The sequence below is a fragment of the Urocitellus parryii genome, chromosome 2, assembly GCF_045843805.1.
Source record: "Urocitellus parryii isolate mUroPar1 chromosome 2, mUroPar1.hap1, whole genome shotgun sequence".
Classification (NCBI taxonomy): Eukaryota; Metazoa; Chordata; class Mammalia; order Rodentia; family Sciuridae; genus Urocitellus; species Urocitellus parryii.
The window spans coordinates 212,127,764-212,146,216 of NC_135532.1; the positions used below are offsets into that span (position 1 = coordinate 212,127,764).

The 18,453-nt window shown below is 36.9% G+C and overlaps 1 protein-coding gene across 2 annotated transcripts in view; it reads left to right on the top strand.

Annotated features, from left to right (window-relative positions):
• Positions 1–18,246, top strand: part of Map3k7cl (MAP3K7 C-terminal like) — a 39,147-nt gene extending 20,901 nt beyond the window's left edge. For both annotated transcript variants that reach the window (XM_026396170.2, XM_026396171.1), the window contains exons 4-5: positions 6,445–6,560; positions 17,083–18,246. In XM_026396170.2, the coding sequence (XP_026251955.1) occupies positions 6,445–6,560; positions 17,083–17,263 (297 nt within the window). In that variant the 3' untranslated portion in view covers positions 17,264–18,246. The remainder of the gene's footprint in view (positions 1–6,444; positions 6,561–17,082) is intronic.
• Positions 18,247–18,453: the final 207 nt, after the last annotated feature.

Genomic DNA, 18,453 nt, shown 5'->3' on the forward strand with positions numbered 1-18,453 from the left:
ATATAGTTTTATAATCAGGCAAAAGATATGACATCAAGTAAGTTACAATAAAAAACATGGTTATTAGCATAGATTGATGTGGGTTTGATCTCAGCTGCACAGTAGATTTGTGATTTGGGGCATGCTATTTATTCTTGCCAACCCTTACTTTTCCTAACTGCAAAGTGGAGATAACAGTATCTTTCTCACATTGTTGTGGGAATTAAATATGGTAATGAGTAGATCTAGCACAGTCTGGCAAAATAAGTGCTCAATTTAAATGAATTTCCTTTCCTGGTGAAATTTTTGATTGAGTGGAATATTTAAAACAAGTAATTTATCTTTATTTGTGCAAAGTGAAATAAAACAAGCTTGCCTTTGGATTTTCAAGTCAGTTACAGAGTTTTTTTGATGCTCTCTTCTTGTCACCAAGGAAAGGTACTTGGAAAACAATGTGATTTTTTTTTCCTGATAAATTGAGCAATAGCTTCAAACGCTCTATAGTCCTCCCGTCTGATCGGAGATGACAGTGACAGGTGTCTCTGTGGTACACACTGAACTTGCCTTTTCTCAGACAGAGTCTGATAAGTCCAGAAACTGATGTCACCTCCACAAATAAACAATTTCATAGCTTCAGTTGAGAACCATAATATCTTGTTATCCAAGCAGCCTCTCCAGAAACTTCTTTTAGGTCTTGCATCAACACATTGCTGAATATCGGGAAATGAAAATGGTAGAAAATGAAGAATTCTCAACATGAAATGCAATTCTAAAAGGCTCATATAAGCACTGACAATAGTGAACATTTTCTCTCTCATGCACATGTTGAAAAGTATCTCATAATTAGACTGATATGACCACACAGAAAACACATATAGATACTTTGGAGCATTACTATAGTAACTTCAGTTTATTTTTGGGAAGGCTAGTTAGTGGTTATTAGGATATTAGGATATAACTTATTGGAAAAATCATGAAGACATTCTTGAGTTATTGCCCTGTTTTACATTGCTTACATCAACCAAAAGGATTTAAATATACTTTATTCTAGTGTAATACAATGCATAAGTTATAAGTGGTAGTGCTTACTTGGATTATAATGTAGATACTATGGAAATATCAGTTCTTAAAATACATTAAAATACTTAAAATTTTAAGATAATAGAATTTTTATGATGGGAATTAGCCTGGACTGTTTTTCCTCTTAGTTTTAACAAACTATGCTTGTTAATTTTGAGACATTTCGATGCAACAAAATTTTTGAATTTTTTTGGTAGCTGTAGATGGACAGAATGTCTTTATTTTATTTTACCTTACTCTGTGCTAAAGATCGGCCCCAGTGCTAGGTAAGCACTCTGCCACTCAGCTACAGCCCCAGCCCAAAGGTACAAAAAGTTTAAAACAGACACCCCCATTCACCCCAGAAATAGGTAACCCTGAGAATCAAGAAATAAACACAGAGTCTGCTCGGCCACTGTAGAATGCTTAGCTTCCTAAATATATCTTCCGTGTGGGAAGCTGGGATAGGAAAATTAAATTCTTGCATGTTTAAAGTGGACGGGCCAGTAATATTTGCAGAAGCCAAGTAGAAAACGGAAACGCTTAAGCCGGCTTTGCCCCTTGCAGAGGGATGCTTGGCCGGGACCTCTCCCCTGGGGCCCTTTCCCAAGGCCGGAATCCACCCAGGAGGAGCTTGCTGTGAACTGATGGCCCAGATGCCTGGTGTGGCTCAAGGCGGCATTCTTGGAATAGGACCCTGCGGTTTCTCTCTTACTTCATCTTGTTAAATCGGTCCCGGTGATTGGGCTGGGTACCAGAGATAGTAGCAGTTCCCACAAACTGCCATGAAATTTAAACCCTTCTGGAGCTCCATCGTCCTCCCATGCTGCCACGGCGAGAGGCGGAGATGGGAGAAAGAGGGTGAACGGGCAGTGCCACCCCCCCACCCCGGGCCTGGCCTCATCCAAGCCCCAATCAGTGTCTTGAATATGTATGTTTTGGATTCCTCTTGTTCGGTAGGCAGCATTTCATTTTTTAAAACCAGAGTTTGGAATAAATGTATCCAAAGTGTGGGAAATAATTTTTTTTTAAAGTAGCATAGTAATGGAGAATATTCATTCACAAGGCAAATTTCTCCTCCTGCTGTGAAAAGAAATGATCACATCAATAGTTTTGCTTGTCCGTAGTGGGCATGGGATTTTAACTACGATAATATAAGAAAAATAGTCCAAGTCAAGCAATGAGAATGGAAAAGGTGTTACTTAAAATTAAAGTTAATGAATGTTTGTCACCTGGTCACTGTGGGCATTTTTTTTTTTTTTTTTTTGTACTGGGGATTGAACGCAGGGCCTTGTGCATGTGAGGCAAGCACCCTACCAACTGAGCTGTATCCCCAACCCCTATTCTTTAGTTTTTAACTTAACACAAACCTATGCTCAGCTGATCAGCTCACAAATGCCAGTTGCTTTAGATGCCACGTTGCTTAAATCAACTGGTAGCTCCATTTTTAAACTGGAGACATAATTCTCATGCTTTTTGGCATCTATTTTCTCAGGCAGAAACTTTATTTCAATGAACACTGTTGGTCATACATTGTTGCTTAACCTGAGCCGTTATAAGAAGGTAAGAGAGAATCACTGTCGTCTTGGGCCTAACGAAACTACACACATGCACACCTTATGTTGTAAGGCAATGAGAATATGCTGTTACACAGAATAACGCTTCCATTATTCTGTTTCTACTTTTTATATTAGGTATAAAACCTAAATATCTCAATATTTTTTTTTTCATCAGAATTGCTGTTGGGGTGAGAACATCATGTTTTTGTTTTGTTTATAATACTGGGATTGAATCCAGGGGCATTTTACCACTGAGCCACTGGCATTTTGTCCAGCCCTTTTTATTTTTTATTTTGAGACAGGAGCTCACTCAATTGCCCAGGCTGGCTTTGAACTTTCACTCTTCCTGTCTCAGCGTCCCCCCTACCCTCAGTTGCTGGGATTACATGGGTGGGCCCTCTTGCCCAGCAGCATCCTATGTGTTGGAACAAATTCTCTGTTGAGTTTTCTGGGCTAGGGTGAATGTCTAACAATGTTACTCATCGTCTAAGAACATTAGATTCTGCTGGCCAGAGGATATTTTGATTTGCCATCACCATTCCTGATTAGCAGTGAATGGATTGGGATTATAAAGGGGTGAGGAACTTGAAGTTTCCTGGAGAGAAATTTGGAAAAGAGAAAAAGTCTGGGTACAAATGCAGTGAGCTTCAAATAGGGAATCCTGGTAGCAATGCTTCAAAGGTGAGTCAGGGGCAGCAGAAATATCTGATGAGAATTTTTTTTTTTTTGCATTTTTTCAAAAAATTGTGGTACCCCCCCCATTTACTAAAATTTATCATTTTAGTAACTTTTTTGGTGATTGTGATTATCATAATTTCTTTTTTTATTTGTTCTTTTTAGATATACATGATACTAGAGTGTATTTTGACATATTATATATCCATGGAGTATAACTTATTCCAATTAGGATCCCATTCTTGTGGTTGGACAGTTCAGTAATGTTAAGTATATTTACACTGTTATACAACCAATCTCCAGAATTTTATCTTGTAAAATTGAAACTCTATACACAATAACTTTTCATTCCCCTCCCCTGCAGTCTCTGGAAACTAGTAAGATAATTTTACAATATTATGGTGGGTTTTGCAGTATAATTTCTTTCCTTGCTCAAAAAAAAAAAAAAAGAAAAGAAATCTACACTGCTCTTGAATGTTTTCCTGAAAATTAGGAAACCCTAAAGTGGTGGTGAGTTATAGTAGGGTCTGGAGGTCTGGGCGAAGACAGCTTGCAGGGGTGAGAGGCTGAAATGATAACTGCCGTCTTTTTGCTCTTGGAAATGCACATTAAATGATAGCTTGCTCTTTTTAATTGCCACTTTATTGTGGTAAATCTTGAAAATATTATTATGTATAGGTTGCATGTTTATTTCTGCTAAGATTGCATGAGGATACGGAAAATATCCTGAAATACTTACTACTTATTTTCATGTACCCTTAGTGGCATGATCACACTACTTATATATAATAATATCTTTAGATTCCCTACAATAAAAGTGTCAATAAAAAAAATGAACAAGCTAAACTTCCCACTTAAATAAAACATTGCAAAGTAGCAAGCAAAAGGTGAGGGAGGTAGTTTTCAATTTTTCTTTTTCATTTGTGCAGTGAAGGACATTTCTGCCTTTACATGTCTGCTCTCTTCTATATTTTCTTAAACATGCAGATTCTTTACACAGAGTTCTCGAATCTTTTGGCTATTTCATAGGTTCCTATGCTGCATTTGTGGATTGGATACCTGTGGGAGGCAATTATGTACTAAACTCATTTGAACTGAGTGTGGCCTATGTGGTAGTCATCAGGACAGGATAGGATGTGTAGTTTTATGTCTGCCAGTAAGCAAATCCTTTAACAGGGCACAGATGATTTAACAGCTTGGCTAGTGAGCCCAGGGTACATTGCTTTCATTCCCCTGCCTGTTATACCTGGTAATTTGCCAGTGTAACAGGTGAAAATTGATGAGTGGGTAGCGATTTCTGGGACACAGACTGGAGGAGCCAGGAGCTCTGAATTCCTTTGGCAACAGCTTCATCTCATGGTGTGAATTATATTGTAGTACTACTATGCACTACTTTTCAACTTATTTCTATATAGAAAGGGAGAATGGTTCCAACAAGCTGAGTTTATGCTACCGGCATGCACATGGGGCAGTAGGGAAAGATGGTACACAAAAGATTGTTATTATAAACATATATTTTAACGTTTTTTTCAGTTGTACCTTTATTTTGTTTATTTGTTTTTATGTGATGTTGCAGATTGAACCCAGTGACACAAGTGCAAGGCAATCACTGAGCTACAACCCCAGCCCCGTGTTATTTTATGTGTGTGTGGGTGTGGGTGTGGGTGTGGGTGTGTGATTTTCGGTGATGGGGAGGTACTGGGAATTGAACTCAGGGGCATTCACCCACTGAGCCACATCCCCAGTCCGATTTTGTATTTTATTTAGAGACTGGGTCTCACTGAGTTGCTTAGTACCTCACCACTGCTGAGGCTGGCTTTGAACTTGAGATCCTCCTGTCTCAGCTTCCCAAGCCGCTGGGATTACAGGCATGTGCCACCATATATTTTTATGTCTCAGGCAAGACAGATTTCACATGAAAGTAAAATTGATCCAACTCTTTTTCTCTTTTTAAATTTAATTTGTGATTGGCATGTATTAATTGTTCCTATTAACGGGGTTCAGTATGATAATTCAATACGTGCATAGTTATTTAGAATCTTATTTCCTTTAGAACATTTTTACTCAGTGACCTCATGGTAAATAGGGAGGGTCATTTTTTAAAAATCAATCAGATGATAAATTTCATTGAATTTGTATTTCGCCCTTTGAAATATGTGTCCTTGAAGAATGTGAGAGAAGCAAACAGTAAGAAATTCACTAGTTCTCAATTTACTAGTATAAAATCAGAACAGGATCTCATCAGGTACATGGCTTACACATATAGACTATTGTGAACAATGCATTAGACTGAAGAGCCTATTTAACAATGAACTCATATTTTTCAGATTGTATATACTTTTTTCTATAAATAATTGTAAAGGGTGATTTCAAAAAACTCTTTAAAAGACAATTAACTAGTATTCTTAAAAAAGTGTTTTTTCCCCACATGCTGATAACATAGACATTAGAATAATAAAATCAAGAAAGTTAGTTCTTTAAAAATAATTTCTAGAAGTAAGGGTTTTACCATGGTATGTTCAGAAAGGGTTGCCATGCTGGCCTCTCTGACATGAATGGGGAAAAAAAAAGGAGAAATGATATGTACGCTCTTGTGTTCATGTTATCAGCAGGGTTTTATTTGAGGTCTGGTCTTTCATGCGGAATTGTTAATGCTTGCAAGTGTTATTTCCAGCTCACCATCATTTCTTCAGGTTGGATGAGTTTCTCAGGGATGAGCCATTTTTGTAAGGCTACTCCATTTTGCAGGATGAAATTATGCCTGTGGGCTACCAGAACAGACAGTGAGGGGTAATTGAAACAGACAACTGAAGTATTCCCCCACACAATTGCCCTTTTCTAAAGCTGTATAAGATTTCTGGAGGAGAGCTGCAAAATCATTAGAAGACATTGTTCCAACAACACATGGCAATTAATTGAAACGTAATGGGTTTCAGGGCTCTGGCTCAGGCCCAAGATGCCCATGAATGTCATTGGAAGATGCACGTGATGACTATCAGTCCACCTTTCTATTTTCAGTCAAATAGAACTCACCAGACTTTGTCTAATGTTGATTTACAATGCTGCTTCATGCAAAAAATCTCCCTTTAAAGAACAGGAGCAGAACTAATTGTTGGTAATGTATTCTGATGCAAAGAAATGGACTGATTGTCTCTTCTTGTTGTTTGCAAAGCCTCTGCCACCTTGTCATGACTCCGTGGAATCCATGCAGGTGTTCAAACAGCACTGCCAAATAGCAGAAGAATACCATGAGGTCAAAAAAGAAATCGCCCTGCTTGAGGAAAGAAAGTAAGTACTAACCACGCCCCCCAAATACTCACTCTCCTCCAAGCACCTTCTGTTTTGCAAAGGCTGGAGGTGGGTGAGAGGGGAGCAGGTTGTGGGAATGGTCTAGATAAATGGTCCTGCTGTAGCTTGAGTGCTTTACTTCATGGAGTAGCAAAAAGAACAGAGGGGTGCTTTTACTCAAAACTTTAAATTATTTTTTTTAAATAAAATATTTTGCTTCAGGAAATTAAATTGACAAATTACTACCTAGAGTCATACTATGTTCTCTGTAAATGTGCCTGAGGCCCTAGAGCGCTTTGGCTTGGAGTGGATTTTAATTAATTTTTAAATGGTAGAGTTTCTATATTAAATGGAGAAGCCACTGGGGTAAGTTTTTGGAATAATGGAATAATGCAGATGTATTAGTTGTCCAGCTATTTTATAGTCTGAATAAATTTTTGTCTTGATGGCTCTTAATACAATTACAGTTCTGCTATAGGGGATTATTCAGTTCTATTAATTAGAGTATTCTAATTATACTCACCCATAACTTTTTGTTTCAGAATCCCCCTTTTTAACTGCACTCAGTTCTGCTTACATCTACCCAAGTGACTCCTCATTTTCTTATTTCAAAGCAACAGCTTTAGACTCTTCGACTTTCTACTATTGAACAGTTAGTACTTATACATTTTATTGGGGATATTTTTGTCACTACTAAGTGGTGAGTGCCATAAAATCATGGAAAGTTAGATGTTGACCATCTTTAAATTCTGGAAGCCTGGGCAATTATGTGACACCCAACGGCTAAGAAAACCGTTGTCCAATGCATGAAACAGAACTCAAACATAGTGTAATTCTTAACTTTTATTTCTTCTTTTCCATCTTACATGATATATATTTATAACTAGATTTTTAAATGAGAGAAAGTGAAATGAATTTTGTTTACAGAAACTTAAATTCTTAGTGCTCTTTTAAGAATCCCCAGAATAGTGGTTAGACAACATGACTTGGTGGTGGAGAATGGATTTGGGGAGCAGACTTCTGTACTTACTCTAAGACCTCATTTAGCTCTTTCTTACTTCCTTGCTCTTCCATGCTTCAAATCTAATATTCTACCTGACTTTGGTTGTATGGGATTAAAAGATGTTATTAAGAAATCAGAACAGGGTACATGTCTATAATTCCAGCTACTCAGGAACCTGGGCAATTTAGTGAGACCCTGCCTCAAAATAAAAATTTAAAAAGGAGTTAAGGTATAGATCAGTGGTAGAGCACTTGCTTATCATGGGTCCAATCCCCAATACTTACATAAATAAATTAGGAAATAAAATCAGAAATACAACATTTTCTTCATAAATCTGAGGGTTCCTTTTGGTCTATGAGTTTTGATAAGTTGCCTGGAACACTCAGGTTGCACATTTATATAGTCTGCTTCTTAAAAACAATTTTATAAAAAAATTAAAGATTATTAGTGATGTAACAAATGTTGCATTCAAAGGAAGACTGCCATAATCAGTAGAGTGTGTGTGTGTGTGTGTGTGTGTGTGTGTCTGTGTGTGTGTGAACTGAAGTGGTATGATAGAAAAAACCCCAGATAGTTTTGTCTTTCTTTGTAAATGCTTTAGTTCGATTTTATTGGAATACTTTGTTACTTAAATTAAACCCATGTATGGCATTTTGGGAGCAACACAAGAATCATGCACTAAATTATATGTTCTGCAAGTTTATATTTTTATATATTTATATTTTTTAAAAATGATAGAATAATAACACGAGAGTTAGTCATATATGGTCTTTGAAATATAGCCTTACTGCTTGTGTTGGGAAACGGGATAACTTGTGGGTACCACCACAATATTAAAATAAGACAAGGCATAGTCAACTTCTAGAAAGAAGATGGCTAGCAGACTAGCAGAAGTACTTTATACAACCTTCCAGAAACATAAAGAAGTAGGCTAGCCCCTTATTTAGATAAGCCCGTGTATGCTTCTGCAGAACTCATCTTAAATCCTCCCAAACCTCTTATCTGATGCTTTCCCTAAACAATGGATGTATCACTAGTTTTCTTCTTCCTCCTCTTCCTCCTTCTCCTCCTCCTTTCTCTTTTTAGTTTTCTTTCTTTGACATAAAGTTTCTCAAATTTTTTTCTGCATTCCCAATTCTACCATCTTGGTTGATGCAATAACTGGTGTTCCTGCCTATGGTTTCTTGTTGCTAGAAAGTGACAGCCAGTTTGGGGCCTGGATTTCAAGAGCCACCATAGCCTGCCTACATACAATGTCTACATCCCTCGCTTCAGTGGCATTGGCCTATTCACTTTTCCCAGGTAGGAGGAGGATCCTCCTGCATCTGAGGCCTGTTCACACCATGTTCTTGGACCCTTTCCTCCTCTGTGGCTGCCCAAATGCTGCCCAGCGTGGCTGAGAGTTCAGCCCATATCCCTGCCCAGCCATCACAGAATGATCAGTACTTTTCCGGAGCAAAAGAAGAGTCGCTAGAATGATTCTTTGGTACTTTTTATGAATCAGTATTATGGATGGCTGTCTGTTTATTTCCTATTTTTCTGACTGTGTATAATTCCCGCAGACATAGATACCCTTTAGCATCTCTTTGTATCCTGGTCATCTGTCATAGACCTGTGTGTGCATAGGGTCAAATATGAGTAAGGTTGATTTGGAGTAGCCAATTATAGGTTATAGTAAAATCCTTTGTGTGCACACACTCTATTTTTAGTTTGTGTAGTCTATATTTAAAATACAGTCAATATCAGCAATAAAGTGTTGCTAAGATAAATTGTTAAATAGGGAAGTCTGGTTATATTTATAAACAAATGAGCCTCATCCTCCAAGAATTATTAGCAGTTGTTGTTTTCAGTTAACACTGTACTGAAGCAGAAATTCATTTTACAGCAAATCTTATCCTCAAGTCTTTGTTTTCAAACAAAGTGCAATGGGCCAGATGGATTTGACCCAAGTAATTAGCTCTTCAGTTTTTTTTTTCTTTTTTGATGATTGATAAGAATTTCTTCCTCATCATTTCATAAAGTGTGGCTGATTATGTTGCCTCCGGTGGTTGGTTAGACCAAAGAAAGATGCTAATTAAAGTAGTTTAAAAGAGAGTTTTTCTTCGTTGGAGTTATTCACACACAGCTTGTAGTTTAAATTTCAGACTGAACTTCTCCCTCATCTCCAGAGGAGGTCTCCCTGGATCAAGTTTGGGAGAATTTGCAGCGGTGGATGAGAAAAGTTGCTATAACTATTATTTTTAATCATGTTATTGCATGGATAAAGAAGTCAAACACTTTTAGTATCATACACTTACCCTAGGATTAATCCAGTTTAAAGAATCATTCCTGGCTTATGAATAGTGAGGTAAGAGAAGCTCATTTCTACTTTTATTAAACTTTTTTTTTCTTTTTACTATTAAAAAAACCCACAAAAAATGAGAACTTTATTAAAATTAAAACATTACTAAGAATTCTGATGTCTTTAAAGAACTCCTGCTATCATTTTTAACCTACTTGTTTCTAGGCCTTTTTGTATGTGAATATATAGCTCCACATAATCGCACATAAAATAGTATGCTTTTTTTTAGTACATATTATAAGCATTTTACACAACACATATAGCTTTTTGTGTATGTAATGGAAGCTAATGGAAGTGAGATAAAATATTTGATGGCTTTTAGCTTGTCCAAAGGAGAAATCACTTGTCTGATCTATGTATTTGGTGTTTAGAAGATTGACTTAGAATAACAAACAAAGAGAGTGACTCTTAGAAAAGTGATCGGCTTCTTTCACTCGTACAGTGTTTTCCAGGTTCACCCATGTTGTGTCACGCATCCATACTTCATTCCGTTTTACTGTTGAACAATATTTCATTGCAGAGATGTACATTTTACTTATCCTTTCATCATTTTCTAGACATTTGGATCATTTGTAGTTTTTGGCTATTATGAATCATGCTGTTATAAACATTCATATACAAGAGCATATGTTTTCAATTCCCTCCTGTGCTAGAAGTAGAAATGTTGGGCCATATGATAACTCCACATGTAACCCTTTTGAAAAACTGCCTTGCTGTTTCCAGGGGGTTGCTCCATCCTCTGTTCTCACCAGCAGGGTATAAGGGTTCCAATTTCACATCTTTGCCAGGACTCATTGGGCCTTTTTGACATAGCCGTCTAGTGAATGTGAAATGATGTCCCATTGTGGTTTTAATTCACATTTTCCTGACGGCTCTTTGTGTGCTTGTTGGCCATTTCTCTGCTTTCCTGGGGAAATGTCTGCTCAGAGCCTTTGCCCCCTTTTAAGTGGTTAAGTGATCATTTCATTATTGAGCTTAAAGATGTTATGTAATCTCAGTGAGTTCAGGCAAAACATTAGAAGGTGGTTTTATATGTGGTTCCCACAATCATTGCGAGATTTATATTCTCATGTCTTTAAAAAATATGTAACATAATCACTGAGGAAGCAAGGCCTCATCTAGGGGAACAACGTCCATATGTATTTCATAAGAGCATAGTCTAAAATTAGCCCTAAAATTGTTTTTAGTCATGGTATTTGATTTTTTTTTTCTAAAATTGTCAACAGGAGATTTTAATGTTCAAATAGAACCATTTTATTTCTTTAGGATGTCCCAGAGACAAGAGATTTTTAAGCTGTGTTCTGGGGAAGAGTCTCAGCTATTAGGAAGGGAGAGGGTGTCAGAAAGGGTATGATATTAGGGTCAACCAGAAGAGTTCCAGTTTTATCTGTTTTATGTTGGAGGATTATTTGTTTGGAAAAAAGACGGCACAGTCTGAAAACACTGAGAACCAAACTTTGCTTTTATAGTCCAAACATATTTCTCTTAGATATTTACTCGGCCTCCAGAAATTAGGTTTTCACTGTCGTAAAGAAAGAGTAAGTGGAGCTATTTCTCCACAGGCATTTGCAGGATATATAGAAATGTGGGGTCAAGTGTGTCCTCTCTTTCCTTTGCTGTCTGATGTGGGCATCTGTATGGGATGTGAGTTCCTTTCCTAGCAGCGCAGAGACGCTCCCAGGACTCTCTTGGCTAGTCAGAGTAGAGACACTGCCTAGTTTGCAAAAGGATCTCCTTAAATACGCGTTGGGTGAATGACTAGAACAACCGACTGTCTTGGTTCTCTGCTTTGCTTAAGGAGGCAGAGAATCGCCAAATGGATCCTTTTATTTTCAGAATGAGTTTTGTGTGAAACCCCTATATCCCAGACTTCATCAGGCTGTGAGATTCTACTTTCTCTGAATGCCCCAGCCATGATGATTTGGGCCCTTTATGCCACCTATTCTCATGCTGTTCAGTCTTTTAACTGGAAACTTAATTCTAGTTTAAATTTCTCCACCTAATTGTATGCCTGCAACCAACTCACAGGGACAGAATATTTACATCTCCCTAATGATAGTGTCCCCCCTTCTCTTACTAAAGAAGGAGGCTCCAATCCACTTTCTGGGGAGCAGAGCAAGGAAACTGTTTGCCTTTCATTTCAGTGCTTTCCCAGGACTGACCCTTTTCAGGGTGATGAATGGCAAGCGATTCCATTTTCTTTAGAGCAGTGGTTCCTAACAGGGTAATTCTGTTCCCCTTCCCTGCCCCCATGACACCGGTAATATCTAGAGTCATTTTTGATTGTAATGAGTTAGAGGGGTATTTGCTATGGGCATCTCATGAGTAGGAGTCACAGATGCTGCTCAATGTCCAATAAAGCTGCTTCATAGCGCCACCCCGAAAACAAACAAGACCCACGATGTCAATTGTGCCAACACGGACAAGTTCTGCTTTGGAGAGTCTCCCTTCCTCCTCCAAGAGTGGAAGGCTGTCCCTTGGCTCCCAAAAGATATTCGTGGATTTGGTCATGCATTATTCATATGCAGGGCTTCAACACAGGAGTCTACACTGAGCTTGAGGAACCTCAGCTGAACGCAATCTGCATACAATGAAGGTGGACTTTCGATCTTTTTTGTCATCTTGAGGCATCTGCTCTTCCTCTTATTTATGAATATTTGTACTTGGACATACATCTCTCAAGAGCCACCATCAGTGCATGTAGTCCAAATCCACGTTTTAAGATAAAAATTGCCCTGTGAAGAAGGTATTATTTTATTATTACCCCACACTCTCCAGTTCACCGGGATCAATTTGGGGTCAATTGGTCTAACATTTCACTTTTTCTAATGAAAGTCCATAGTTAACTTTGAAAGTGCCAATGCCAAGGAAGTGGTCCTTCCAGAATGCAGAAATACTTGTCCCAGGGATGAAATCATGCTTCAGTCTCCTACAGCATAAAGAACGTCCTTAATTTTGAAATTTATTTCCATAAAGTTTTTAAGTTTTCTTTGTTAACACACTTGGGCTTTCCCTTCCCCCATTTGTCTTAGCTACAAAAACCTTTTCCAAGCATGTGGCTGGCTTAGGATGGGGGTGGAAGATTATCTACGGTAGACCCCAAGGTTATGGCTTTTATACCATTGAGCTACATCATTTGGAAAGCCAAATTACAGGTTCTTAACTTCAGAAATAAGATTCCTGTAACTCTAACCAAGAACTCAGAGGCAGGACCATATTCTAGCCAATTTTATATATCGATTTGTTCTTCAGATGATCTATTTATAAGATAGTCTCCATAGCTTGATGTGCCAGGGTTTAATTATGAATCGCTAATGGATAAGCATAAATATGTCTATAGAAATAGGTCCTGGACAGGAGATAACAGATATTTTGACAGTTTTCATTGGATATCTGTGTAATTGCTTATCAAGTACATGAAACTAATTTAGAAACCTATCAATTGAGTCTTTTTGATTCTAGTAAAGTAGAAATTATTATTGACTTTCTTCAATGCAGGAAGATAGAATGAGACAATCTTGATAATTCCTTGTAGTTATAAAATTGGTGATTTTGTGGTTTATTGTATCTACTAGTCAAAACTTTTAACAGATGACTTCAGGAGTTATAAATGAAGTCAGATAAAGACTCAGGAAAATAGTCATGGTTAGACCCAGTATTACCAACTGCCAGACCAGGATTTGAAAGCAAAACTCTGTTTCTACCTAAATTATTTGTATGACAATGGTAATTTGAAAGGGGGAAAATAGAACAAAAATAGATTATCTGATTGACAGAGGATTTATAGCATGTGTGTCTCTCTCTCTCTACTTATATAGGTTTTACTCATTAATTTATTTAAGATAGTTAAAGACCTTTTCTAATCAATAATTATTGATATTGACTGCTTTAAACCCTGCTCAGAGGTACAGAGCTCTAACCATTTAATCAGAAAGATAGGCTTGATTTCTCCCTTTTTCTTATTAGCTCTGTGGCTTTTTAAGTTAATGGAGCATTTTGGATTTTGTTTCCTGCCCTTTAAAATATAAATTAATATTCCTATGAGCTACATTTTTCTTAAACTATTTATTCAGCAAGTGTTTATTGGAAGGCTGTTCTATTCCAAACATCATGAAGGTCAAAGGTCAAAAGTCAGCAAGAGCCAAGCAAGTTTGTGTATGCATACATAGGCGCCCCAGGGTGTCTTCCACTGGCGCTTGACTGGGTGCTTTTTTTTTCCAAAGCCTGGTTTTGCTCAGTGGGCACTAGATTTGATGCACAAGGCAGTCTACTGGTATAGAAAGAAAATGCTAAAACTTATATTCCAACTTACTCTTTGTACTTTTTCTGAGATAACTTTATTTTAATTATTTCAAACTTAGAAAAAAGTTTCAGGGACTGAGGAGTGGCAGAATGCTTGCCTGCCATGTGTGAGGCTGTGGGTTTGGTCCTCAGCCTTGAAAAAAAAGTAAAGGAAAAAAAAAAACAAAAAAAGGTAACAAAAAAGTAGCAAAAAATATCCTTTATTAGATTTACCAATTATTAAAAATTTCTGAATTTCCCTAGTTCTACATTATTTTCCTCCCTCAACATGATAGAGATTTTCTTTCTCATTCATTAATATCTAATACTATATTTATATTTGTATATACAATATGCATCTAAATATGTGTATATATGTATGTTTTACGTATATGTATACATATACATATATACACACATCATCATGCTCCATTGCCCTAAATACATTAGTATTTTATAATAAGAAGGCTGTCCTAATTTAACCATTGTATAATTGTTAAAATCAAGAAAGCTAGCATTTATACAGAGCTATTGTTTAATTCATGGTCCATATTCAAACTGCACCAATTTTCCATTAACATCCTGCAGAGATATTTTTTCCAGAATAGCACATTGAATTTAGTTGTCAGTTCTCTTTGGTTTCTTTAAAATATGGGGCAGCTCACAGCATTTTTCAAGATACAGGCTGGCAATTTTGTAGAATTTCCTTCACTTTGATGTTGTCTAGTGTTCCTTATGACTAGATATAGGTAAATCATTTGTGACAAAAATGCTGTAGAATGGATGCTGTGTCCTTCAACGTGAAAATGGCATCTATTTTTTTTTCATGATATCTGTCTCTTCAGTGGGGATGTGAACTTTGGTCATTTGGTTAAAGTGGTCTTCTAGGTGCCTCCTCCTTTTTATTTTCTTTTGCAATTAGTAAGTGATTTGTGGGGAAACATTTTGAGAATATGTTAATGTCTTGTTCCTTGTCAGACTTTTACCCACGAGTTTTAGCACTCAATCTTATTCTGTTACATATCTATATTTGGTTATGCTTTATAATATATTAGCACATATATTATTTATGAATGAATGTACATACATTGAAATAGTCAGGTGTACAGTTTTTCTCTTTTTTGACTAACAGTCTTACATAATAAATGTTTGGAGACCTGAATAAATGAGGTGGTCAGATTATTTTCTAGCTATGGATTATTGGAACATTTCCAGTTGAATTTTTGATCAGGAAATCTCCCTATCTCCCAGTGGCCCTGAGCTTATTTTCCATATAAATTTGAATATTATTGTTTGTCAGTAATATATCAGTTCCTTTATTCTTCCCTTAGATGATGTAGTATCAGATCAGTGTCTGACAATGCAAGAAGAAGGAAGAGAAGCTTTTAGAAATGTGGTCAACAGTGGTGATGACAATACAAATTTGCACACGTTACACAAGGAGGAAGAAATGTGAGGCAAAGAATTCAGTCTAGGTTAAGAGCTGGTCTAGGATAGGATTACCTGACTCCATATGGGAAGTGGAGCTAGTATCCTTTAGGGTTCTCATGATAATTAAATCTGGACATAGACTGTATTAGCATCTCATTAGGTGTGTTTACATCAATGAATTATTTATAGATATTTACTGAGAATGGAATTTGTTTAAGGTTTTGTCACTACTAAGTTCCCTCCAGTACTCTTAGCCTACTTCCTCAATTCTTAAGCCAGGCCAGCATCAGACCTGTAGATAATGCTCTTTGGTTAATTTGGTCCCTTCCTATCCATGGTTCCATATTAATGGATTCAACTGTGGACCTATGCTATGTAGTTACGGTGTGTGTTTCTTGCTATTATTCTCTTTTTCTCTCTCTCTTTTTCCCTCTCCCCTCCCCTGCCCCTTGTATTGGGGATTGAACCCAAGGGCACTATAGTATTGAACTACATTAATTTTTTTTTTTGATTTTGTGAGTTGGGGCTATAGTTCAATTGGCAGAGTGCTTGCCTTGCATGCACAAGGCCCTGGATTCAACCCCCAGTACCACCAAAATAAATAAATAAAATAAAAATAAATAAATTTTGAGATAGAGTCCCATTAAGTTGCTGAGGCTGACCTTTAACTTGGAATCCTCCTGTCTCAAGCTCCAGAGTAGCTGAGATTTCAGGTATGCATCACCATTGTCATTATTATACTGTTATGCTATATTATAAGTACAATATAACAATATTTACATAGCATATTTTTGTATTATCATGAGTAATCTAAGGATTATTTAATGTATACAGGAGGATATGTGTGTAGATTATATGCAAATAGGACACCATTTTATGTAAGGCACTTGAGAATCAGCAGATTTTGGTGTCCCTGGGTGTTCTGGAAGCAGTCCCCCAAGGATACTGATGGATAACTGTGTATTTGTAAGGACCAGCAAAAGGCATAAAAGTAATATCTGCAAGAAAGGAATTGGGATTTTTTTTTTTAATTTCAAAGAAGGCCAGGGAAATAAAGGAAGATAATGAATGAATTTGGAGGACAAAGACTCAGTAAGAGGCAAACCAGTTCTTCTCCCTACAAGAAAACAGACAGAAACTTAATGTATAAAAATTATAAACTGATTTTTTTCTAAGTGACTTATAATTTTGACAATTTGTTATACTCTTGAAAAGATGAGTGCTTTGGGCCATTGAAGGACCTGTGGGGCCTTTTGTATATGTTTAATATATAGGATAGGTCCAGTAGAGTTGAAAAATAGAAAATGAAGTTTTGAAGCTAGAAAAATAAGTCATTGGAGGCAAATGAGTAAAAATTTAGAAGAGCAGAATGGAACATGCCAACTTCCATTGGACTATTATGGGATCATTTGATTTCTTTGCATTGAATTCCATGCTTCTCACGGTCTTGTACCCTGAATCTTCAGAAAGGAGCTCATTGCCAAGCTGGACCAGGCAGAAAAGGAGAAGGTGGATGCTGCTCAGCTGGTTCGGGAATTTGAAGCTTTGACGGAGGAGAATCGGACACTGAAGTTGGCCCAGTCGCAGTGTGTGGAACAACTGGAAAAACTTAGAATACAGTATCAGAAGAGGCAGGGGTCATCCTAACCTAAAGTTACTAAATGTGAGCATCAGTGGTTACTGACCGCTATGTACCCACTGAAAGATTTTTATTTTAAAGGGGTTGGGAGTAAAGTCTATTGCTTCTCTATTATCAACATGGAGAATATCCAGAATGTGTTTCATGCTTGCCAGCTTCTAGCTTGAAAGAAGGGATATTTTAAGTGAGATCATTAATGCAAAGCTATGACCAGTATATATTTTCAGAGATCAGAATTCTTTCCCAAAGATATATAAATACATATATATATATATACAAATATATTTTTTTTCTTATTTAGGAAGATAAGATGCTACTGTACACCAGGATAGAAAGTGATAAAACTAGAATATTGACTGACCGTACTCAGAATCATGAGCCATGAAACAAATCAGTAAAATACTCACTGTAGTTCCACATCTGTGCATTTTTAAATTTCATGCTTTTACTGGTTCAAGTCTGCTCACATTTAAACCGACAGACACTTCTCTGCATATACTTATGTTCAACAGAGTCAGATGTAATCCTTCAGTGATTAATTGTCCTAAGAATAAATGGTTACATATCCTGAAAGCTTTCTCATGAAAATATTAGCAGAAATCAGATGCTCATTTGCCAGTGCTGACTTGCTGTTGTAGTAAAGAAACAGAAAAGGCTGTATTTTCTTTACTCTGCATTAACACCTGGTAAACAGCTCAGCCTCTACTTGTGTGTGTTGGTGGGGGGGCTTGAGGGAGGGAATTGGGGAGTGAAAAGATATGCTTCAGACTTTGCTTTGGTGAATTTCCATGAAAACATCAGTGAAATTATGACTATTGCTTCGGATTTAAGGATATGTTTTAGACCAGTAAAAACTAATAGGAATATGTGAGTAAATTCAGAATAAAAATGATTTTCCCCTTGTTCTAGCTATCACCATGTTTTCCCAAATTGATATCTTTGTTATATGTCCATTTCTATTCATGTAACTTCTTTTTAATTAAACATGGAACAAAACTGTCACATTGTCTTTTGCTCATTTCTTAATCCCCTTTATGCTGAAAATTAGGATTGCCTAACACTGGTTAGAATTTATTTTTGGCTGTATATGCTAAAAAAAAGATGTAAAGTACTCTTTCTTGGAAAACCTGTGGTTTTTCATGCAAATAACTCAGCTCCAAAACTGATTATGATGTACTTGTGTCTTGAGGTATTTGCC